General features: G+C 34.4%; 2 protein-coding genes across 2 annotated transcripts; both read right to left on the reverse strand.

Moving 5' to 3' along the window:
• Window positions 1-12,854: 12,854 nt before the first annotated feature.
• On the reverse strand, window positions 12,855-13,307 carry LOC117170002. The gene has a single exon (XM_033356517.1). It carries the CDS (start codon window positions 13,305-13,307, stop codon window positions 12,855-12,857), a length of 453 nt encoding a protein of 150 aa, XP_033212408.1.
• Window positions 13,308-13,436: 129 nt separating this feature from the next.
• LOC117170003 lies at window positions 13,437-15,002 on the reverse strand. The gene has a single exon (XM_033356518.1). The coding sequence runs from the start codon at window positions 15,000-15,002 to the stop codon at window positions 13,437-13,439; it is 1,566 nt and encodes a 521-aa protein (XP_033212409.1).
• Between the last annotated feature and the right edge of the window lie 3,726 nt (window positions 15,003-18,728).

The following is an 18,728-nucleotide window of genomic DNA, read 5'->3' on the forward strand; positions in this document are numbered from 1 at the left end:
AAAGGGTCGTTTGGCAAAAAAAGAGGTCCAAGAACAGAAAGAGGAAACTCACGAAAACCTTGCCGCGTTTTATTTTTTAGGTGCATTCTATAGGAATTTACCACAATTTGACAAAAAAAGTTTAGATTTATTTTATATGGAAAACTGTCCAAAAAAACGCTTATTAATAGAGTTTTTTTTCTAACGTTGGCCATTTTTTTTAAATTTTCTTTTAAATGTTGTAAATTTCTACGTAAGGAACCTTCCTTTTTAAGAAACCGTTTGTTTTTTTTTGTTCCAGACTAGCCGTTCCTGAGATTAACCGTCAGCCATGTAACAACTTTATCAGCGATCTTGCAGGCGAAAAAGAAATTCATTTACGTCTCTTCTGAAAATTGATTTGAAACAATCAGATCATTATGAAGTACAATCGAAGCCTTAAATGACTGATGTTCTTTAAGATCAAAGTGAAAAAATCATCCAATGAAAGCGTCAGAAGGTGCAAATTGAAGGTGAAAGATTTTACTGTGCTTTATTATGGAGGACAATTTAAAAGACGATTACCAGCCCGCCGAAGAAGATGTTAAGGATAGATTAGTCTCTTACGGGAATAACTTTACAGATCAGACAAGCTTAAACCGTCCAACATTTTCAAATGTCTGTGACAGATACAGCATCGGTAACAGGTGTGCTGCTTCAATGGCTTCAGCAATTTTGCACGACGTGAGAATGTACATTCCGGCAGTAAAAGGTTTAGTTTGTGATAAGATTAAACTCTATTAGGAAAGAACAGAAACTCGTCATCGACTTGAGAAAGGGCAGCTGCCTTTGTCTTCAGAAATAAGGAAGGACCTTTTATGTCGATAGAAGATAAGATGAAACAAAAGTAACGGATGGAACAAGTAGAAGAAAAACACAGCAAACAACAAAACGAGAAGCACATATTTCTCCCATTCAAGAACGAGGAAGTGCTTATTTAGGACACATGTTCTCATCTTCTTCAAGTGCACAAACGATTACACATGATATCCTTTAGTTTTTGTCCGAAAAAGAAATTGTTACCTCCAATATAGGTTGTGTAGGTCGTGATGGCTGTCCTACGAACAATGGTAAACATGCAGGTATAATTCGATAGCTAGAATAAGAATGAAATAAACCGCTACATTGAAGTGCCTGTCAGCTTCATGGTAATGATCTACCATTCAAAGCTTTGGTTATATAACGTCATGGAGGAACTTCTGGTCCTAACGATTTTTCTAATTCAATAAAAAAGAGCTGTGCTTCACATGAAGAAATTCCAGTTATAAGCTTCGATGCTGTCGATAGTCCTAAGTCTCCTGTAGTTGCCACAGTGATCTTAGTTCTAATTAAAATTACCTGATAAATATATGAAATGCTATCAAAGGAGGAGATGGTTCTAAAGATCTTGCTCGAAAAATTTCAGGGAAACTATCGCATGCCAAGCTTACCCCTGACTCAGATATGTAATCATCTGATCGATATTCAGAAGTGAGAAAAGTTAGTCCATTTTTGAAACAAAAAATTATTTTGTTTTCAAAATAAAAAAAGGACAAATAAATTAAAACTTATGTAAAAAATCAAAATAAAATTAGGTTATTGGTAATACTTTGAAACTTTAATGACATTATAACAAGCCAATATATGTTTTAACTATTCCGTTCTTTGTTATTATATAGCAATAATTTCAAGAAATATATAATATTCGTATGATAGTCACATAGTTGATAAGTCATACAACTTTAAGGAAATAGCGAAAAAATAGAGTTCTGTTTTTTTTCTGTCCTGCAATTTTTTATATGTCTTCATATAATTAATGAATCATCGTATGAGAAAATATCAATAGAGTAAAAAAGTGTATTTTGTACAAGAGATAATAACAATATATCAAAAAAATATTTTTTAATAAGCATCAGCTTAAGTGCTAACAGAAATATTAAGAAAAATTAGAATTTTTACAATCCTAAAATGACTATGTAACAATGAACTTTAAATTAATTGTGCACATTCATGGTCCTCTTGCCCTACTTTTCAACAGAGTTATGTTTTCCACTTTTAAATTTCGCTAGGATGTTAATATTTTCAATTTGCTATAGAAAAACGCGCTTCTTTATAAAAGTTTGCAAAAACGATTAGACTTAACTACACGCGTGAAAAAAGTTTGCATGGCTCAAGCATGGCAAGACACTTGGAAATATCTGGCTAAAGCAAGGGGCACGGCTGAATGGCAGCATGGCGCAAGCCTTGATCCTGTCCGTTTACCATGCTTAGGACACGCTAACCACAAATGAATATTATTAAGAACGTGTAATTGTCAGAGAAAATGAGCTTGCATTAAAAATGAAAATCTTAGGTTTGCCGAAAGCCGATACGTTTCTAAATGGTAAGTTTATTACCCGGCTGCACAAGGTCGCATACCAGGTAGTTTAGCACGTATTTTGCGAGAACTTTTTCAACATTTAGATTGTTCCAACAGCCAAAATTACTCAAAATAGTGAATCAACGATCCGGGAGCACCAGGTCGAGCATAAGGTAGTTTAATACTATTCTACGAGAACTTTTTATAAATTTAAATTTTGTGAATGATGAAAACAACTCCAAATGGTGAGTCGACGACCCGGATGCATCAGGTCGCACCCCAGCTATCTTAGCACGTATTCTACGAGAACTTTTTCAAAATTTAGATTGTTTCAGTAGCTAAAATAACTGAAAATTGTGAGTCAACTATCCGGGTGCACAAGGTCGAGAACAAGGTAGTTTAATGCTATTCTACGAGAACTTTTTACAAATTTAAATTTTGCGAATGATGAAAACAATTCCAAATGGTGAGTCGACGTCCCGGATGTACCAGGTTGCATCCCAGATATTTTAGCACATATTCTACAACAACTTTTTTAAAATTTAGGTTTTTTTAACAGCCAAAGTAACTAAAAATTGTGAGTCGTCGATCCGGGTGCACTAGATCGAGCACAATGTAGTTTAATACGTATTCGAAGAGAATACGTTCAAAATTTATACTTTTTGAATAATGAAAACAGTTCTAGATTGTCAGTTGAAGACCTGGATGCACCAGATCGCACCCCAGGTATCTTAGCACGTATTCTACGAGAACTTTTTCAAAATTTAGATTCTTTAAACAGCCAAAATTACTAAAAATTGTGAGTACATGACCTGGTTGCACCAGGTTGAGCACAAGGTAGTTTCATACTATTCTACGAAAACATTTGACAAATTCGAAGTTTGTGAATAATGAGAAAAAATTTTAATGTTTAGTCTAATTTTCAGTAATTTTGGCTATTGGAATAATCTAGATTTTGAAAAATGTGTCTTAGAATACGTGCTAAACTACCTGAGTTGAGACCTGGTTCACCCGGGTTGCCGACTCACCGTTTGGAATTGTTCTCATAATTCACAAAATTTAAATTTTTAAAAAGTTCTCGCAGAATACATATTATACTACCTGGTGCTCGATTGGGTACACCCGGATCGTCGACTCACAATTTTTAGTAATTTTAGCTTCTGAAACAATCTAAATTTTGAAACAGTTCTCGTAGCATATGTGCTAAGCTACCTGGGGCGCGACCTGGTACACCAGAGTCGACTGACCATTTGGAATTGTTCTCATTATTCACAAAATTTAAATTTTTTGAAAGTTCTCGTAGAATAAGTATTGTTCTACCTGGTGCTCGACCTGGTGCACCTGGGTCGTCGACAAACAGTTTTTAGTGATTTTGGCTGTTGACACAATATCAATTTTGAAAAGGTTCTCGTAAAATACGTGATAAGATACCTGGGGCGCGACCTGGTACGCCAGAGTCGACTGACCATTTGGAATTGTTCTCATTATTCACAAAATTTAAATTTTTCGAAAGTTCTCGTAGAATAAGTATTGTTTTACCTGGTGCTCGACCTGGTGCACCCGGGTCGTCGACACACAATTTTTTGTAATTTTGGCTGTTGACACAATATCAATTTTGAAAATGGTCTGGTAGAATACGTGATAAGATACCTGGGGAGCAACCTGGTGCACCCGAGTCTTCGACTGACCATTTGGAATTGTTTTCATTATTCACAAAATTTAAATTTCTAAAAAGGTCTCGTAGAATACGTACTACAAAGAAACAAAGATGTTCCCAATAATTAAGGTTACATTTTTGAAATCATTCCAGGAATTTGTTTCATGAATATTTACGCTATTTTTTACCTGAAGCGAAAAGTCTACGCGAACTTCTGAACAAATGTTTGCAATTTTCACTTTTTTCTTGCAATAATTACATTGGCTCCACCTTCATTTCTTGGAAAATTGATAGGCTTTAGTAAACACCTAGTTGAACATTTTTAAGACAAAAAAAACTGCAAAAAGCTTCGAGTTGCAGCAGTTGGAATTTTTTTATCTAATTCAAGTGGACGAATAAAGAAATTGCAAAAGAAAGAGATAATCCTCCTAATATTTTGTTTTGAGTCATAAAATTGAATTACAAATTAATCACTTGGCTTAATTATTATTCTTACAAGAAAACTTTCATAAAATCACCTTGAATAAAATCGTCCTTGAGTAACGTGACATTTGAATAGATTAATTCACTTTAACAAAAATATACATAATTGTAGAAGCTTAGCATATTGTTGCAGTGCTAATTTTACTTTATGTTCCGGAATTAAAAACTTTCAACTCTATTTCCATATTGGAAATTACATACATTGCACCCATACAAAATTATAGTTTAGAATAGTGTGACTTCTAAACTTTCGATTGTTGATTGAAAAATACAAATATTGAATAGGAATAGCCTTGAAACAAAGGTTAATTTGCAACCAAGTAGTTGAATTTTTAATCGAAGGGGTAATTTTCTACCAAAAATACGATTTTAGAACAAAGTACGTATATTTAGAAACAAGGTGTTCAATTTTTATCTAAAAACGTTAAACTTTCAACCAATAATGGAGTAGTTCAATTTTCAAAACAAAAAAGCTGATTTTTGACAATGCAGTACAACCTTCGACCAATAAAATTAATTTCTAACATACAAATGAATTTTTTTGTTGATTCTTTCAAACATTGTTTTGAATTTTTAATCAAAATCTCTTACACTGTTGACAATGCATGTCTGTATCATACATGCGGCTGGATATCTCGAAACCTGTTAAAGCGCAAAAGTAAAAAAAAAATGTTAATAAGTTCTCAGAACAATTATTCCTGGCAAAAAAAAGAAGGTTTCTGACGGAGCCAAAATTCGTATATTGCATAAGACGTGCGTATATGAAATTCAAGGAATTAATTAAATTCCGGAAATCTAGGCAATTTATATAATGACCACAATTCACAGATTTAATGGAATAAGCGGAATTCATGGAATTAACGGAATTGGACGAATTAACGGTATGAACAGAATATTAGGAATCAGGAGATTAAAAGAATTCCTAGAATTTACGGAATTCATGGAATTCATGAAACTAATAACATTTATGGATCCTAAATATTATATGGAATTCCCAGAATTCATAGAATTCACAGAATTCGGATAAATAAATAAATCTAGTGAATTCCATGTTTTCCGTAAATTTTGCGAATCACTTGAAATCTATTAATTGCTTGAATTCTATATATTTCTTGAATTCCCTCAATTCTGTGAATTCTTGAATTCCATACATTTCGTGGGTTTCTTAAATTGTATGAATTCTGCGATTTTCGTGAATTTGCGAATTTTACGAATTCCGTGAATTCCTTAAATACCATGAATTCCATGAATTTCGCGAATTCCATCTATTTTGTCAATTCATTCATTTTCATGAATTCCGTTAATTCGATAAATTTCATAAATTTCGTGAATTTAACGAATTCCATGGATTGTTGAAATTCCTGAAACCGTGTGAATTCTGAGAATTGCAATTTCGTCATTCCAATACCGTGTTTGCAATTTTACCTTCCGCTTGTATTGTACTAGTCTTGAAGAAGTGTTTTAGAATTCCAAAAATCTTTAAAAGTGTAGAGAAAGAGTTGATTAAGGACAAAAAAGATTTAATTTCAGAAAAAAATCATCGTGACCAGAAAAATAGTTAAGCCCACATTTAGACTTTTAAAGCAGAAAATCCTTGTTAAAGAAATATATTTTTTTATTTAAATTTGATATTTCTTAAAATAATTGATGTTAAGTTGTATTTTGTAAACTGAAAGTTTTGGAATTTTGTAGACGTCTCTTGTGGTCGATTTTTGAGAAGAAAAAGCTGTTCATTGCTGGAAATGGAAGCTACTTAAAAGTCCATCATTGTTTATATTTTTGCTACCTAATTTGCTTAATTTATTGAGTTTTTTTTAACGCAGACTATCAGTAAATTCACCCTTTAGGAATAAAAATTTGCTGATAGAGGTTAACTTTAATAGCTTATTTAATTGTTATACATGTATTAATAAAGACTACCAATATTTGTTTGTATTTGCGATGTTTAAATAAATTATTAATTCAGATTTCAAAATTAAATTATGTTGAACAAATAACTAATGAAAATGGTCAAAAGAACTAGGACAATTTCAACTGCTGTAATCGAATTTACTTATAAGATACAGTTATATTTAATAATTATTTTATTAATTATAAAAGACTCATGTTTCCCCACTCAATTAGGGCTTGGTAAAAAGACTTTTCACTTACTCGCCTTTTTGTTGATTACAGTGTAAAAAATAAAAAAACTATACATATTTCACATGATTTATTTGGTTAGAAAATGTCTCTGATAAACAAGGTGATTATTAATTAATCATAATAATATTAATTATAATAATTTTATTACAATAAAATAATGAAGAAGTAAGCAAATCAATTAATGAATAAATTGTTAACTATTTATAAATAACTGATATTTGTAAATTCCTAATATTACCATATAATTAATATTTTTAAATATATAAATAATTTCAATTATATAAATATTAGCGATGTAAATTATATAAAGTTAAGTGAAAATTGATTCTTGACGTTGGTTTACTAAACTCAAATGTGTCTTCCACTTTTCTTTAATTTTTTTGCTGTAAGAAAAAATATGAAATTTATTATGTTTCACATAATTGATCCTGGGATTTCTAAAGTTTGATAGAGCCCCAAAATAAAACTCAACTATAAAAAATGTGTAAACGTATAATTCTATAATATAAATAGATTTTAAAACGTATTTTAATTTATGAATTACCTTTTTTACGATCATCTCTCACTTTCTTTGGGTCATACCCGTAAAATCTATTTAAATAACATTGTCCTATCGGGTCACCTGCGCGTACCAGTACATCAAATTCTATACAGTCGGTTTTCTTCATTTCACCTGATTCCAGAAAGAAACGCATAGTGATTAATTTGTTGGAAGTTTGAAAAAAGTCATTAATTTACAAATATTAAGGTGCAATAAGTTGCATGCCAACCAAAAATTTCGAGAGAAACCTATTTCATATGGCTCCACACTGGCCAATTCAGATACAATTTTCAGCGGTTCGGGGAATTAAAGGAGTCAAGCGTTGCATAGAAAAAAAATAGTAAATAAAAGATTCTATAAAGTGTATTTATCTTAGCTTCTGTTTTATTTCTCAAGTACGAGGTCTGTTCAAAAAATACGGGTCCTTCAACGTCAACTGACGACCCATACGTTGACAAAATCAACACTCTCGTGCGCGAAAATCGACGTCTGACTATTAGGGACCTTGCCGAAGAGTGCGGGATATCGGTTGGATCTTGTTACGAGATTTTGACCAAAAAATTGAAGATGCACCGCGTCACTGCGAAATTTGTCTCACGCCTGATGACCGACGACCAAAAAGTCAATCGCGTCCGGGTTTGTCAGGAACCCCTTGATCGTTCAGATGAAGATGAGAACTTTTTGTCATGAATTATAACCGGAGATGAATCATGGGTTAATGGTTATGCCATTGAAACGAAGGTCCAATCATCCCAATGGGTGCGTCAAACGTCCCCAAGACCCAAAAAAAGCTCGCCAAGTTCGGTCGAATGTCAAGGTTCTGCTGACAGTTTTTTTTTGTGCTAAGGGTGTTGTTCACCACGAGTACCTCCCTCAAGGCTCCACAGTCAACCAGATTACTTACATTGAAGTACTGAAACGTCTCAGGGACGCCGTCCGACGCGAAAGGCCAGAACTGTGGAGAAGTGACAACTGGTTTTTCCATCACGACAACGCTCCAGCTCACTCAGCACTCAGAACTCGTACCAGGACTGTTTCAACAAGTGGAAACACCGTTGGGATAAGCTTTTGCGTTGAGGAGGAGAGTATTTTGAAAAAGACCCAGACGTGTAACTTCCAAATTAAGTAATTTTTTTATGACTTCAATCCGCGTATTTTTTAACAGACCTCGTAACCATCTACGACAGTACCTTTCAATTCAAACCAAGTCACTGGGCTGTCATCCGTGCGCACACATATTGCATATGGGGCTGATTCACGCCATATTTCATCATTATTTTCAATCTTTATCTGCCCAGCCCGTATGCATGCTGTAGGAAAAACATAATTACTGATTATATTAAATAATATTGAACTCATTTACTTAAAACTTTCAAAAAGGACGAATTTCTTCATTTACTAATATTCAAACATGTAAAGGGTGATTTAAATTAGCCTTTTCTGGTAAAAATTAGACGCCGCGGTCTTGTAAAAATGACCAAAAAATTTAGAACATTTTATTTTCATAACCCCTAAGGATACGCAAATACGTTTGGAATAAAAGTTGTAGAAAATAATGTTTTTTCTAAAAAAAAAACGTATGATGAAAAATTTTGGTTAAAGATATGTGATGAGTATAACAGCTGATCAAGTCAGCCATAAGATCAATATTTTTTTCGGGAAATGTTACTAAGTATTAAAGGATCGTTTGTGGCCTCGCAAAGAGTTAAAGGTAGAAAAAAGATTATGTATGCAAATAATGATTATCGACGGACACATTCAGGTTTACAGCAGAAGTTTGATTTAAAACTTTCTCTGACGGTAATCATGCAATCTCTTTTACCAACAGACCCTAGAAGTTCAAAGTTCTCTACTAGCTGCGCTAGTGCTGCTTTGACACAGCTGATACCACGCTGATACGTATGTGCATAATTCTCGTGAGCGATTTTTGTTGTTTTGCCCCACTTTAATAAATATAAACCTCATAACTAGCTCATTAACCACATTGCCAATTGCTCGCAGACATGGACATAGGAAACACGGGACTAGGCATGGCATCCTAACTTGGGCGAGCGGGGTTGAATTTGCGGGAGGGGGTGAATTCCATGAGTGGGGATAGCCGCCACCTACGATGTGCCATTTGATTATGCGCACGAGCATTTTTGCCGACAAACTTGTGCATGAAAATATAAACATGTGGGCGCTGCCATGTTTTTCGCGGGACATCAAAGGGTGGCGGACCTCCCCCCTCATTGCATCACCCCCGCAATTATATGCCTAGTCCCTTGTTTCCTATGTCCATGCTTGCAGGGTTTCACGACAACACTGTCGGTATTTCTCCAAAATAGTCATTAAAAAAATAGTTTTTTCACTTTTCTAATTATTTAGGACCAGAGACACATTCTTGCATGCCTTCTATTTATCGTGCAAAATTTTTAACACGATATTTCATTCAGTGTGGACCTAAGTTGGGAAAGAATACTCCCACTGGAATTTTCTTCAAAACAAATTTTTTCTCAAAATATACATTAGAACGAAGCAGAGGCATGCATTTTATTACCTCTTCTTTCATTTCCCAAACTTTCAGAGCAATACCTCATTTCGTTTGGACGTAAGTTGGGAAAGAAAAATTGAAGACCAGGTTTGGTCACGTGACCCTCTCGTCACATTGCCTTAAATGCATATTTCAACTATAAACGGAGCGAAGGTGAGCGGATAGAGTTCCTCAGGCCGTTCCCCTCACCTGCACGGGACCGACTCGGCTCGATTACTCAGCACTCTCCCGTGCATCTTCGTTGCGCACGTTTATAGGCAAGAGTTTCGAAACAAAGTTTAAAGCATCGAAGCGACTTTGAGACAATTTTTTTATTTCTCCGAATGAAACAAATGTTCTTATGATATCCATTGAAAAAATTTTAATGATTGTTTTGTAATGAACTCTAAGAGAAATTTTGGAAAATATTACAAAACATTTTTAATTGTTTCCTGAAATTCTTAAAACGAGTGTATAACATTTTAAAATTTTTTTTTGCAATTTTGCCATATTACATCGTTCGAGAACGAATTCGATAAGTTTAATACTAATTCAGAATCTTTTAAATGATGTAAAACTAATCAGAACTTGTTCAGTTTTTTTTTTCTTTTCTGAAGAATTTAGTACGATTTCACGAAAACGAAAAAAAATTGTTTAGGTCCCCCGAAAAAAATTAAAATAATTATAAAATAATTATAAAATACTTCAAAAGATTTTTGAATGTAGATTTTCGAAGATTTTAAAAAGAGGCGCGCGGCTCCCTGCGTTTGGAGAAATTTGATTAAATTCTTTTAAAGTTTTCTTAATTTCTCCCTAATTAATTTCAAACTCATTTTTGAAGTGGTAAGTTAAAATAAGTTTGTTTTGGAAATGTTACATTAAATTTTTTTTAAACTAGTTGAAAATTGTACATTTCAGTATTTTTTAAAATATATTTATTTTATAAGATATTATGATAAAACTACTCAGCTTCTACGTTTTTAATTTTTAAAAGAATGGTTGCGTATCAAATTCCGTGATTTAGAAAGTACGCTTTAAATACTTTGAATCATAATGTTTGTTTATTTTTCATGTTTTGAATTTTAAAATATAAATAAGAAAAAAGCCTTTTTGGAGACTAAAAAAAAACTGGTAAATTTTGGTATGCTAAAAGTTTAAAAAATGGCCTGTCGTATGAATATTTTAATTCATCTTGTGCCGTTTCGAAAAACAGTCAATTTTATTATTTATATGGTTATTTTTTACGATTAAAACGAAAACAAGGCGGTTTATCAAGAAATTATTTAAAAATTTTTTTTAGATTTTTTGGGCTGAACAACCTTTCTCTTATATCTTGTGTAATTTTACTGAAGATGTAATTTTCTTATATTTAATGTTGTTATTCACGATTAAAATAGAAGCTACTAATCATATAAAAAAACATTAATAAAAATTGTTGTTCTCTACCTTCGGTAAAAAATATGTTATCTATTTATTTATTTTTTGGGTGCATTATGTTTGTCTTATAATTTTTTTCCTACTTCGCATAGTTTGACAAGAAATTACAATTTTCTATTACTTTTTGTTTGATCAAAATTTGAATGATCAATTTTTCGAAAAGATTCAAAAATTTGTTATGATAATCTTGTAGGGCTTTCAAATATTAACATTTTACTTTTCGAATTCTATGAACAAGTGTACAGAGAATTTTTGAATCATGAAAATATGTGGTCTCAAAAACTTTCACCATACGCTCACTTTTAGAATTTTTTTAGAACCTGTTTTTCAGATTCAAGGAGTCTCAAAACGTGAATTTTTGAAAAAAACTAGAAAGGGTGTCAAAATTTACACAAATCTAATACCTTCTCTGATGAGAATGTATTATCATGAAAAAATAACAAATTATTAATTAAATTTTCTGAAACCAAACACACGAAACGAAAAAGAAATTAAATGTCAAAAGTTCGGATCAGAATGTGCCCACGAAGCGGGCAGATTTTTTTGTTTTTTACTGTTAATCACATTTTTCATGATTAGAGCCAAAACTATACACCCTATAAAAAATTGGTTGAAAACAAATTTGCAGATATTTTTCAAATGCACAATTTTTGTCTCTTCATCTTTTACAGCATTTTGCTTAGTTTGGCAGCAAAATGTAATTTTTGGATTTTTCGTCATTTTGCATGCTGTCAAAGTATAAAATTTTGATTTTTTATAAAAATGCCAAAAATTGTTAGGATAACCTTGTAGGGCATTCAAAAATCAAAATTTTTCTTTTTTCGACTTGTTTTCATATCGTGCGTTATTGGGCCTAAAATTTTCATTTTCGTGTGAACAAGAATAAGAATTATCACTCTTAATGCAGACAAGAGTAGATAGGACTGGTTATTTACACCCAAAAAATGTCATCTGTACACGGCGGAATCAAAATGTGTCTTGCAGAAGTTGAATTGAATCTGCTTGCAATCTTACAGCGTGATCTAGTCGAAGTACAATTTTTGAAGAAGGGATGCTAGGTCAGTGGGGGTGCTTATGGTCTATTGGCTGAGGAAAGTGGAGGTAGGAGACTTGGACACACCCAATTCGTGACGTAGAAATTGGCAAAGTTATAACATCTACAAGCCAAATTTAGAAAATATTATAAAGGCGATGCGGCGGTACAGTTTACGGTAGAGTCGGCAATTAGACAGTTTAGGCGGCTCGGTAAACAGGCTTAAGTTATAAATGCAATCTGGCAAAAATATGAAAGTAACAAAGAGTAAAGCGAGAGAAATTTTAGAATTTACCTCCTTATATTGCTGAACGTGCGATGGACTAAGAATCAGCTTCAAAAAGAATATCAAGTTCTCGAGAGTTCAGAAATTCTCTATCTTAAAAATCGGCAGACAAAGAACGAGACAAATAATTTTCGAAAGTTACGACGTAACATGCCCGCCCATTTGGACTAATATAGTTTAACAAGAGAAATTGGTTATGTGTAACATAGAAGTAAGGCATGCATACAATAAACATTTGATCGGTTTTAAACTCTGTTAGGTTCAGCTACTTCAAGTAAAAGTGGACAGAGTTTTCTCACACTCCTCTTCTTGAAGATTACTAAAGATCCCACCTTGATGTTGGACAAAGTTGCATTCGGTTTCTGGCGAAATTTGAGTTCGTTTAAGTATTCCTCGTGCCAGCGGGATCAGAAATGTTGCCTCATCTGTTGAGCGTGTTGCCAGAGGGACAATCTGGCTGGTTTGACTTCTCGAAGATCCTCCTGTGGGGACCTCGTTAATGGTCCACCAATCAGAAAATGACCAGGTGTTAAGGGACGGAGGTCATTTGGATCAGAGGACATGGGACTAATCGGCCGGGAGTTGAGGATTGCCTTGAATTCAACAACGTACGTTTTTAGCTGTTCATACGTTAAAACTGAGTTACCGACGGTACGCACAAGGTGATATTTGAAGGACTTCATTGCTGCCTCCCATAGACCCCCGAAGTGCGGTAATAACGGAGGAATAAAATTCCACTTTATTCCCATTTTCTGTAAATAAGTTTTGACTGCTTGACTTTGAGAGCCTGATAACGCAATATCGTAAATTTCCTTTAACTCACGATTAGCACCAACAAAATTTTTACCATTATCAGACATGATAGTATTAACGATACCGCGACGCGAAATAAATCGTTTCAGACAACCAATAAGGGAGCTTGTGCTCAGATCGCTGACAAGCTCAAGGTGAATAGCTTTGGTAGCAAGACATACAAATACTGCAACATATTACTTGACCCTTTTTATATTTCGGTACCGTCTTTCTTTAATGTACAGAGGGCCACAGAAATCCACTCCGAAATTCAAGAAAGGTCGCGAATATTCTAAACGATTCGCGGGCAGGTTTCCCATTTTATATCCAGCACCGCGAAGTTTGGTTTTAAAACACTGGACGCAATTGTAAATAATTCTACGCGCGGTGTTGCGACCATCCATCGGCCAATATTTTCCTCGAACTAAGTATAAAGTAGATTGGGTTCCCGCAGGTTTCAATTCCAGATGCGCATCAATGATAATCATTCGTGTAATGGAATGGTTATGGGGCAGCAAAATTGGATGTTTTTCATCATATAATAGGTTTGAATGGGTAAGTCTGCCCCCTGCTTTAAGAATTCCGTTGTCGAGAAAAGGATTAAGATTTAAAATTTTGCTTTTCCTGTCGATATCTTGATTGCGTGATAAGCAATCAATTTCCGTGGCAAATGCAGTTGCCTGTGCAATTTTTATTACACAGTCTCGCGCAGTTCTGACTTCATGGTCTGAAAGGGGACCGGTCGATTTCATTAAATTCTTTGGATTGGCATTGTACCGAAACCTGTGACCGTAAGCGATCACGTGAATTAAGTGGCCAAATGAGTTAAAATCCGGAAAGAAATCTGATTTTTTTAACGTTAATTTCATTGAAACCTGTAGAAGACGAACGTTGCGTTTTTCGGGAATGTCGATTGGCGCAATCGACATTTCAGACCAGAAACCGTTATCTTGACTTAGCCAATGAGGTCCGTGTTGCCAAATATTGTTAATTAGAAAGTCTTTCGGTAATTGACCTCGAGAAGAGAAGTCAGCAAGATTATCGTGAGTGGGTACGTGCTTCCACTTGTAAGGCTGAGTAAGTTCCTGAATCTGAGCTACGCGGTTTGATACAAATGTTTTTAATATGTGTGGAGACGTTTGAATCCAGTGAAGACTGATTGTGGAATCTGACCAAAATACAGTCCTACTAAATTTCAAATGCTGTAGAGATTGTACATCAGCGGCATAGAATTCAGACAGTAAGAGAGCGGCGCATAATTCCAATCTAGGAAATGTCACCGTTTGCACTAGCGCGACCCAGGACTTGGAGCCTACGAGAGCCCCGTGGTGGTTGCCACATTTGTCTGTGGTGCGCAAGTAAATGCAAGCTCCGTAGCCCTTTTCACTTGCGTCGGCGAACCCATGCAATTGAATTTCGGTTGAGTCAAACGCGACGGTGCATCGATAGAATTTAAGAGTATTTAATAAATGTAATTGACCTTTAAATTTAAGCCACACTGACTCAGATTCTTGTGGGATGGACTCATCCCACGTAAGTTGCAGTTTCCAGAGAGTTTGGATCATCATTTTCGCATATACAATAATGGCACCTAATAAGCCTAATGGATCAAATAACCGTGCAATTTCTGCAAGTAACGTACGCTTAGTTATTTGAGACTTTGGTTTTTCTGTATTTTCTGCTATTTTATAGATAATTTTATCCTCGCCTGAATTCCAATAGAGTCCCAAAGTTTTAATTGTGTCGAAAAAATCAAGGGACATGTGTTCAGTTTCGGACTTTTCTGACAAATCACGAGTTAACCCTTAAACGGCCAAAACGCCACTACCGGTACACTGCTTTTCAACGGCCAATAACTAAGACTATTCGACACTAGAAAAAATTGAGACACATATATTTTTATTGCTTAGATCTCCTCTTTCCGACGGTGCCAATGAAATTAATCAAAAAATTTCCTTATTATCCCAAAATGCAGTTTAAACAAAAAAAAAGGTGATTTTTTGTGCCTATTTTTTTTTTTGTGAACCATTTTCCAAAGCTTTTCGAGTCTGTAATTAACGTGGAATTTAACTAACGGGTGGAATAAATGTCTAAACTTTGAGAATCCATGGTTCAAAGATCGATTTTTCGTTTTAGTATTTTCAAAATGGCATAGTTTTTCAATACAAAATTTTCATAGTTCTAAGCATCGTGTAAGAGTAAAATGATTCACGAATATCTATCGTCCGTCTGCCGCAAACAATGTTTACGTTGCCCAACTATCACCAATGTGGAGGTCAACGAATATCGACAGTATCTTTTTTTTTAAGGGATTTTATATATTTTTTTTATGGAGAATTTTTTTCATTTCACATTTCAATCCGTTGAAATCATTTTGATCCTGCTGTTTCAGAATGTAATTTTGAGAAACAATGTAAGCAGAAATACATGTTGCAATCAATGCAAAATCTAGTAGTCCTCTGGCGACATTGTTCATTATTACATAATGCTCTTGTTCGTGATTCGTATCTGTGAGTTTCGAAATCACCTAGTTTTGATTGCGACAAATATTTCCTGCTGATTTATTTACAGGAATCTTTCGTTTTCAATTTAGCTATATTATTCTTGTTGCAAATTTTCCAAATTATGTACTAATTTTTCAACATCTTGAATATTACTATTGCTGTCAACTAGTGCTTTAAACGTATCTGCGAAACCTAACCACATCTCGCATTTCCCGCCGAATTTAGGTAAATTGAGAAACGGTATCTTATATCTGTGAGCTGTCTCAACATTTCGAATAGCCGCGGACGACCCTGCTTCTAAACTGTTCACGCCTAAGCTCGAAACCGTGTTAAATCGTAAGTCTGGATTTATCGTTAGTAATTTTTTAATTTTTCCGAAAATGGTAAAAAATCTATTTTCGAATTAAGTGCGCTCATCGGTCTGTTTAGCTATTTCTGTCGTATCTGTTATTAGAAGATCTAGCCGCGTTTGAATGGACTCAAATTCTGACCAAGTATCTTCATGTTTTTCTAACCGCTCTTCGAGGTCTAGGGAGGCTAAATCTGTTTCACTTGTTATCTGTGTTAACATTGTTTCAGTGTTTGTTAACATCCGTTTAATAGTTCCGCGTTTAATATTCAGTTCTTTCATTTCGGAGTCAGCCATCGTGACTGAATTGATATTTAAGCTGTACGTAATTGAAATTGCACTCACGGACACTAATAATTAGAATGAAGGAACAGATACGGATAGGAATATTGGTGGTACCAAAAACTCTCTTACCGATGATGATCTGGCCACTTTGTTGTCTCTGCTACGATGATATCCTTTCTGATGATCTGTTTTTTACGGCTGATTTTGACGCTATATTTGGATCTGGATTGAACTAGATCTGGACGCTGCTTACTGCTGGCCTTCCTTACTGCACGGCCCTTGCCGTGAATCGCCTGGTAGAAATTGGAATGGTGCTTTCATCTAGGATCTCAAATTCGGATAATCGAGAATTCCTTTATCCAGAATCACTTGCGTCAGAATGTATCGACGATTTTTGCAGTAAATCGTAATGCATATAATCACTGCTTGGCTAGCTCTCCTTCGCTGCTGTTCAAAGAGAAAACACAAGCTACTGTTCACTAAGCCTCTTCAGTGTTCACTGTATTGCACTGAATCCTGATTTGCGCTTATCGACCTGATAAGTGCTGCAAAATTGTTGTTCAACGTTTTGCAGTTGCACTATAAGCACACAAACTTATCACACACGAGAATCTGTATCACACGCGATAAGTAATCCGGCTTCGAAGGACCAAAATGTTTAGTGGTCGAGGCAAAACATGCAAAAAAAAATTAAAAACGTAATTATGAAATTGTTCTGTGATAATAGTTCAGTGAAAACAAGCACCCTTCAGTAACTTGAAACAATATTGATTTCTAAACAGAAAAATGGGGAACAAGAATAAGAATTATCACTCTTAATGCGGATAAGATAGGTAGGACTCGTTATTTACACCTGAAAAATTTCATCTGCACACGGCGGAATCAAAATGTATCTTGCGGAAGCTGAATTGTATCTGCTTGCAATTTTACAGAGTGATCTAGTCGAAGTACAATTTTTGAAGAAGGGATGCAAGGTCAGTGGGGGTGCTTATGGTCTATTGGCTGAGGAAAGTGGAGGTATGAGCCTTGGACACACCCAATTTGTGACGTAGAAATTTGAAAAGCTACAACATCTACAAGCCAAATTTGGAAAATATTGGAAAGGCCATGCGGCGATACAGTTTACGGTAGGCTCGAAAATTAGACAGTTTAGGCGGCTCGGTAAAGAGGCTTAAGTGATAAATGCAATCTGGCAAAAATATGAACGTAACAAAGAGTAAAGAGAGAGAAATTTTAGAATTTACCTCCTTATATTGCTGAACGTGCGATGGACAAAGAATCAGCTTCAAAAAGAATATAAAGTTCTCGAGAGTTCAGAAATTCTCTATCTTCGAAATCGGCAGAGAAAGAATGAGAAAAATAATTTTCGAAAGTTACGACGTAACAGTCATTAAAATAAATTGTTTGAATTTTTGAATACTATGAACAACGGTACAGAAAATTTTTGAAAATGTGGTCTCAAAAATATTCAAAATGTGCCCACTTTTTGAATTTTCATCCAAAATGGCTGGCTAACGAACTTGACCTTTAGTTTAGAACATTAAACAAGTGTACCAAAGGTCAATCTAATAGATTAATTTTTTCAAAAGTTATCGTGTTCACAGAACTGAAAGACATACACATTCGTAAAAACTTGTCTTTCGGATTCAGGGGGTCTCAAAACGCGGACGTTTGGCAAAAACTGGGGGGGGGGGGGCAATTTTTACACAAATCTAATATCTTCTCTGATGAGAATGTAAAAATGTTCGTTATATTACTATCAATATTATTTTGTTGTCTTAATGGTTTTGAAGGAAAGTTTTAACTTAGTGAATTTAATTTCTCTTTTTTAAAATGTCTAACATTGTATTTTTGGTTCAAAATTCATCTCCTTTAGTTAAAAATTCAACTACTTAACTTGAATTGTATTAATTTGTTAAGAAAAAAAAATGTTTTCAAATAAACATTTGTCTCTTCAGCTGAAAATTAATTTTTTAAATTGAAAGTTAAATCCTTTAATTTTTGGTTGCAAATTTCCTTTTCTAGTTTGCAATTTACCTATTTGGTTAATAACTCGTATTTTTTTAGTTGCAAATTAGTTAAAAATTTAAGTAGGAGGGCTGTTTGATAATTCTGTGGCTTTTTAAATAAATGATATTCTTTTCGGCAAATAAGCTTTTCATTTTTCAACATAATTTCCTTTTAGCTCGATACATTTAGTCCAGCCTCTTTCCCACTTTGTTATTTCTGCTAAATAATAGGTTCTCTCGAGGCCCTTAAATAGGCGTAGGTTTTGGTGATGACCTCTTTACTCGACTCAAATCTCTTACCGTCCAGCCATTTCTACAGGATTGGAAACGGTAATAGTGGGG

This window comes from Belonocnema kinseyi, chromosome 3, assembly GCF_010883055.1.
Source record: "Belonocnema kinseyi isolate 2016_QV_RU_SX_M_011 chromosome 3, B_treatae_v1, whole genome shotgun sequence".
Lineage (NCBI taxonomy): Eukaryota > Metazoa > Arthropoda > Insecta > Hymenoptera > Cynipidae > Belonocnema > Belonocnema kinseyi.

Coding starts and splice junctions, on each gene's coding strand:
- LOC117170002 (XM_033356517.1), bottom strand. CDS start 13,307: ATGTCTGATAATGGTAAAAATTTTGTTGGTGCTAATCGTGAGTTAAAG.
- LOC117170003 (XM_033356518.1), bottom strand. CDS start 15,002: ATGTCCCTTGATTTTTTCGACACAATTAAAACTTTGGGACTCTATTGG.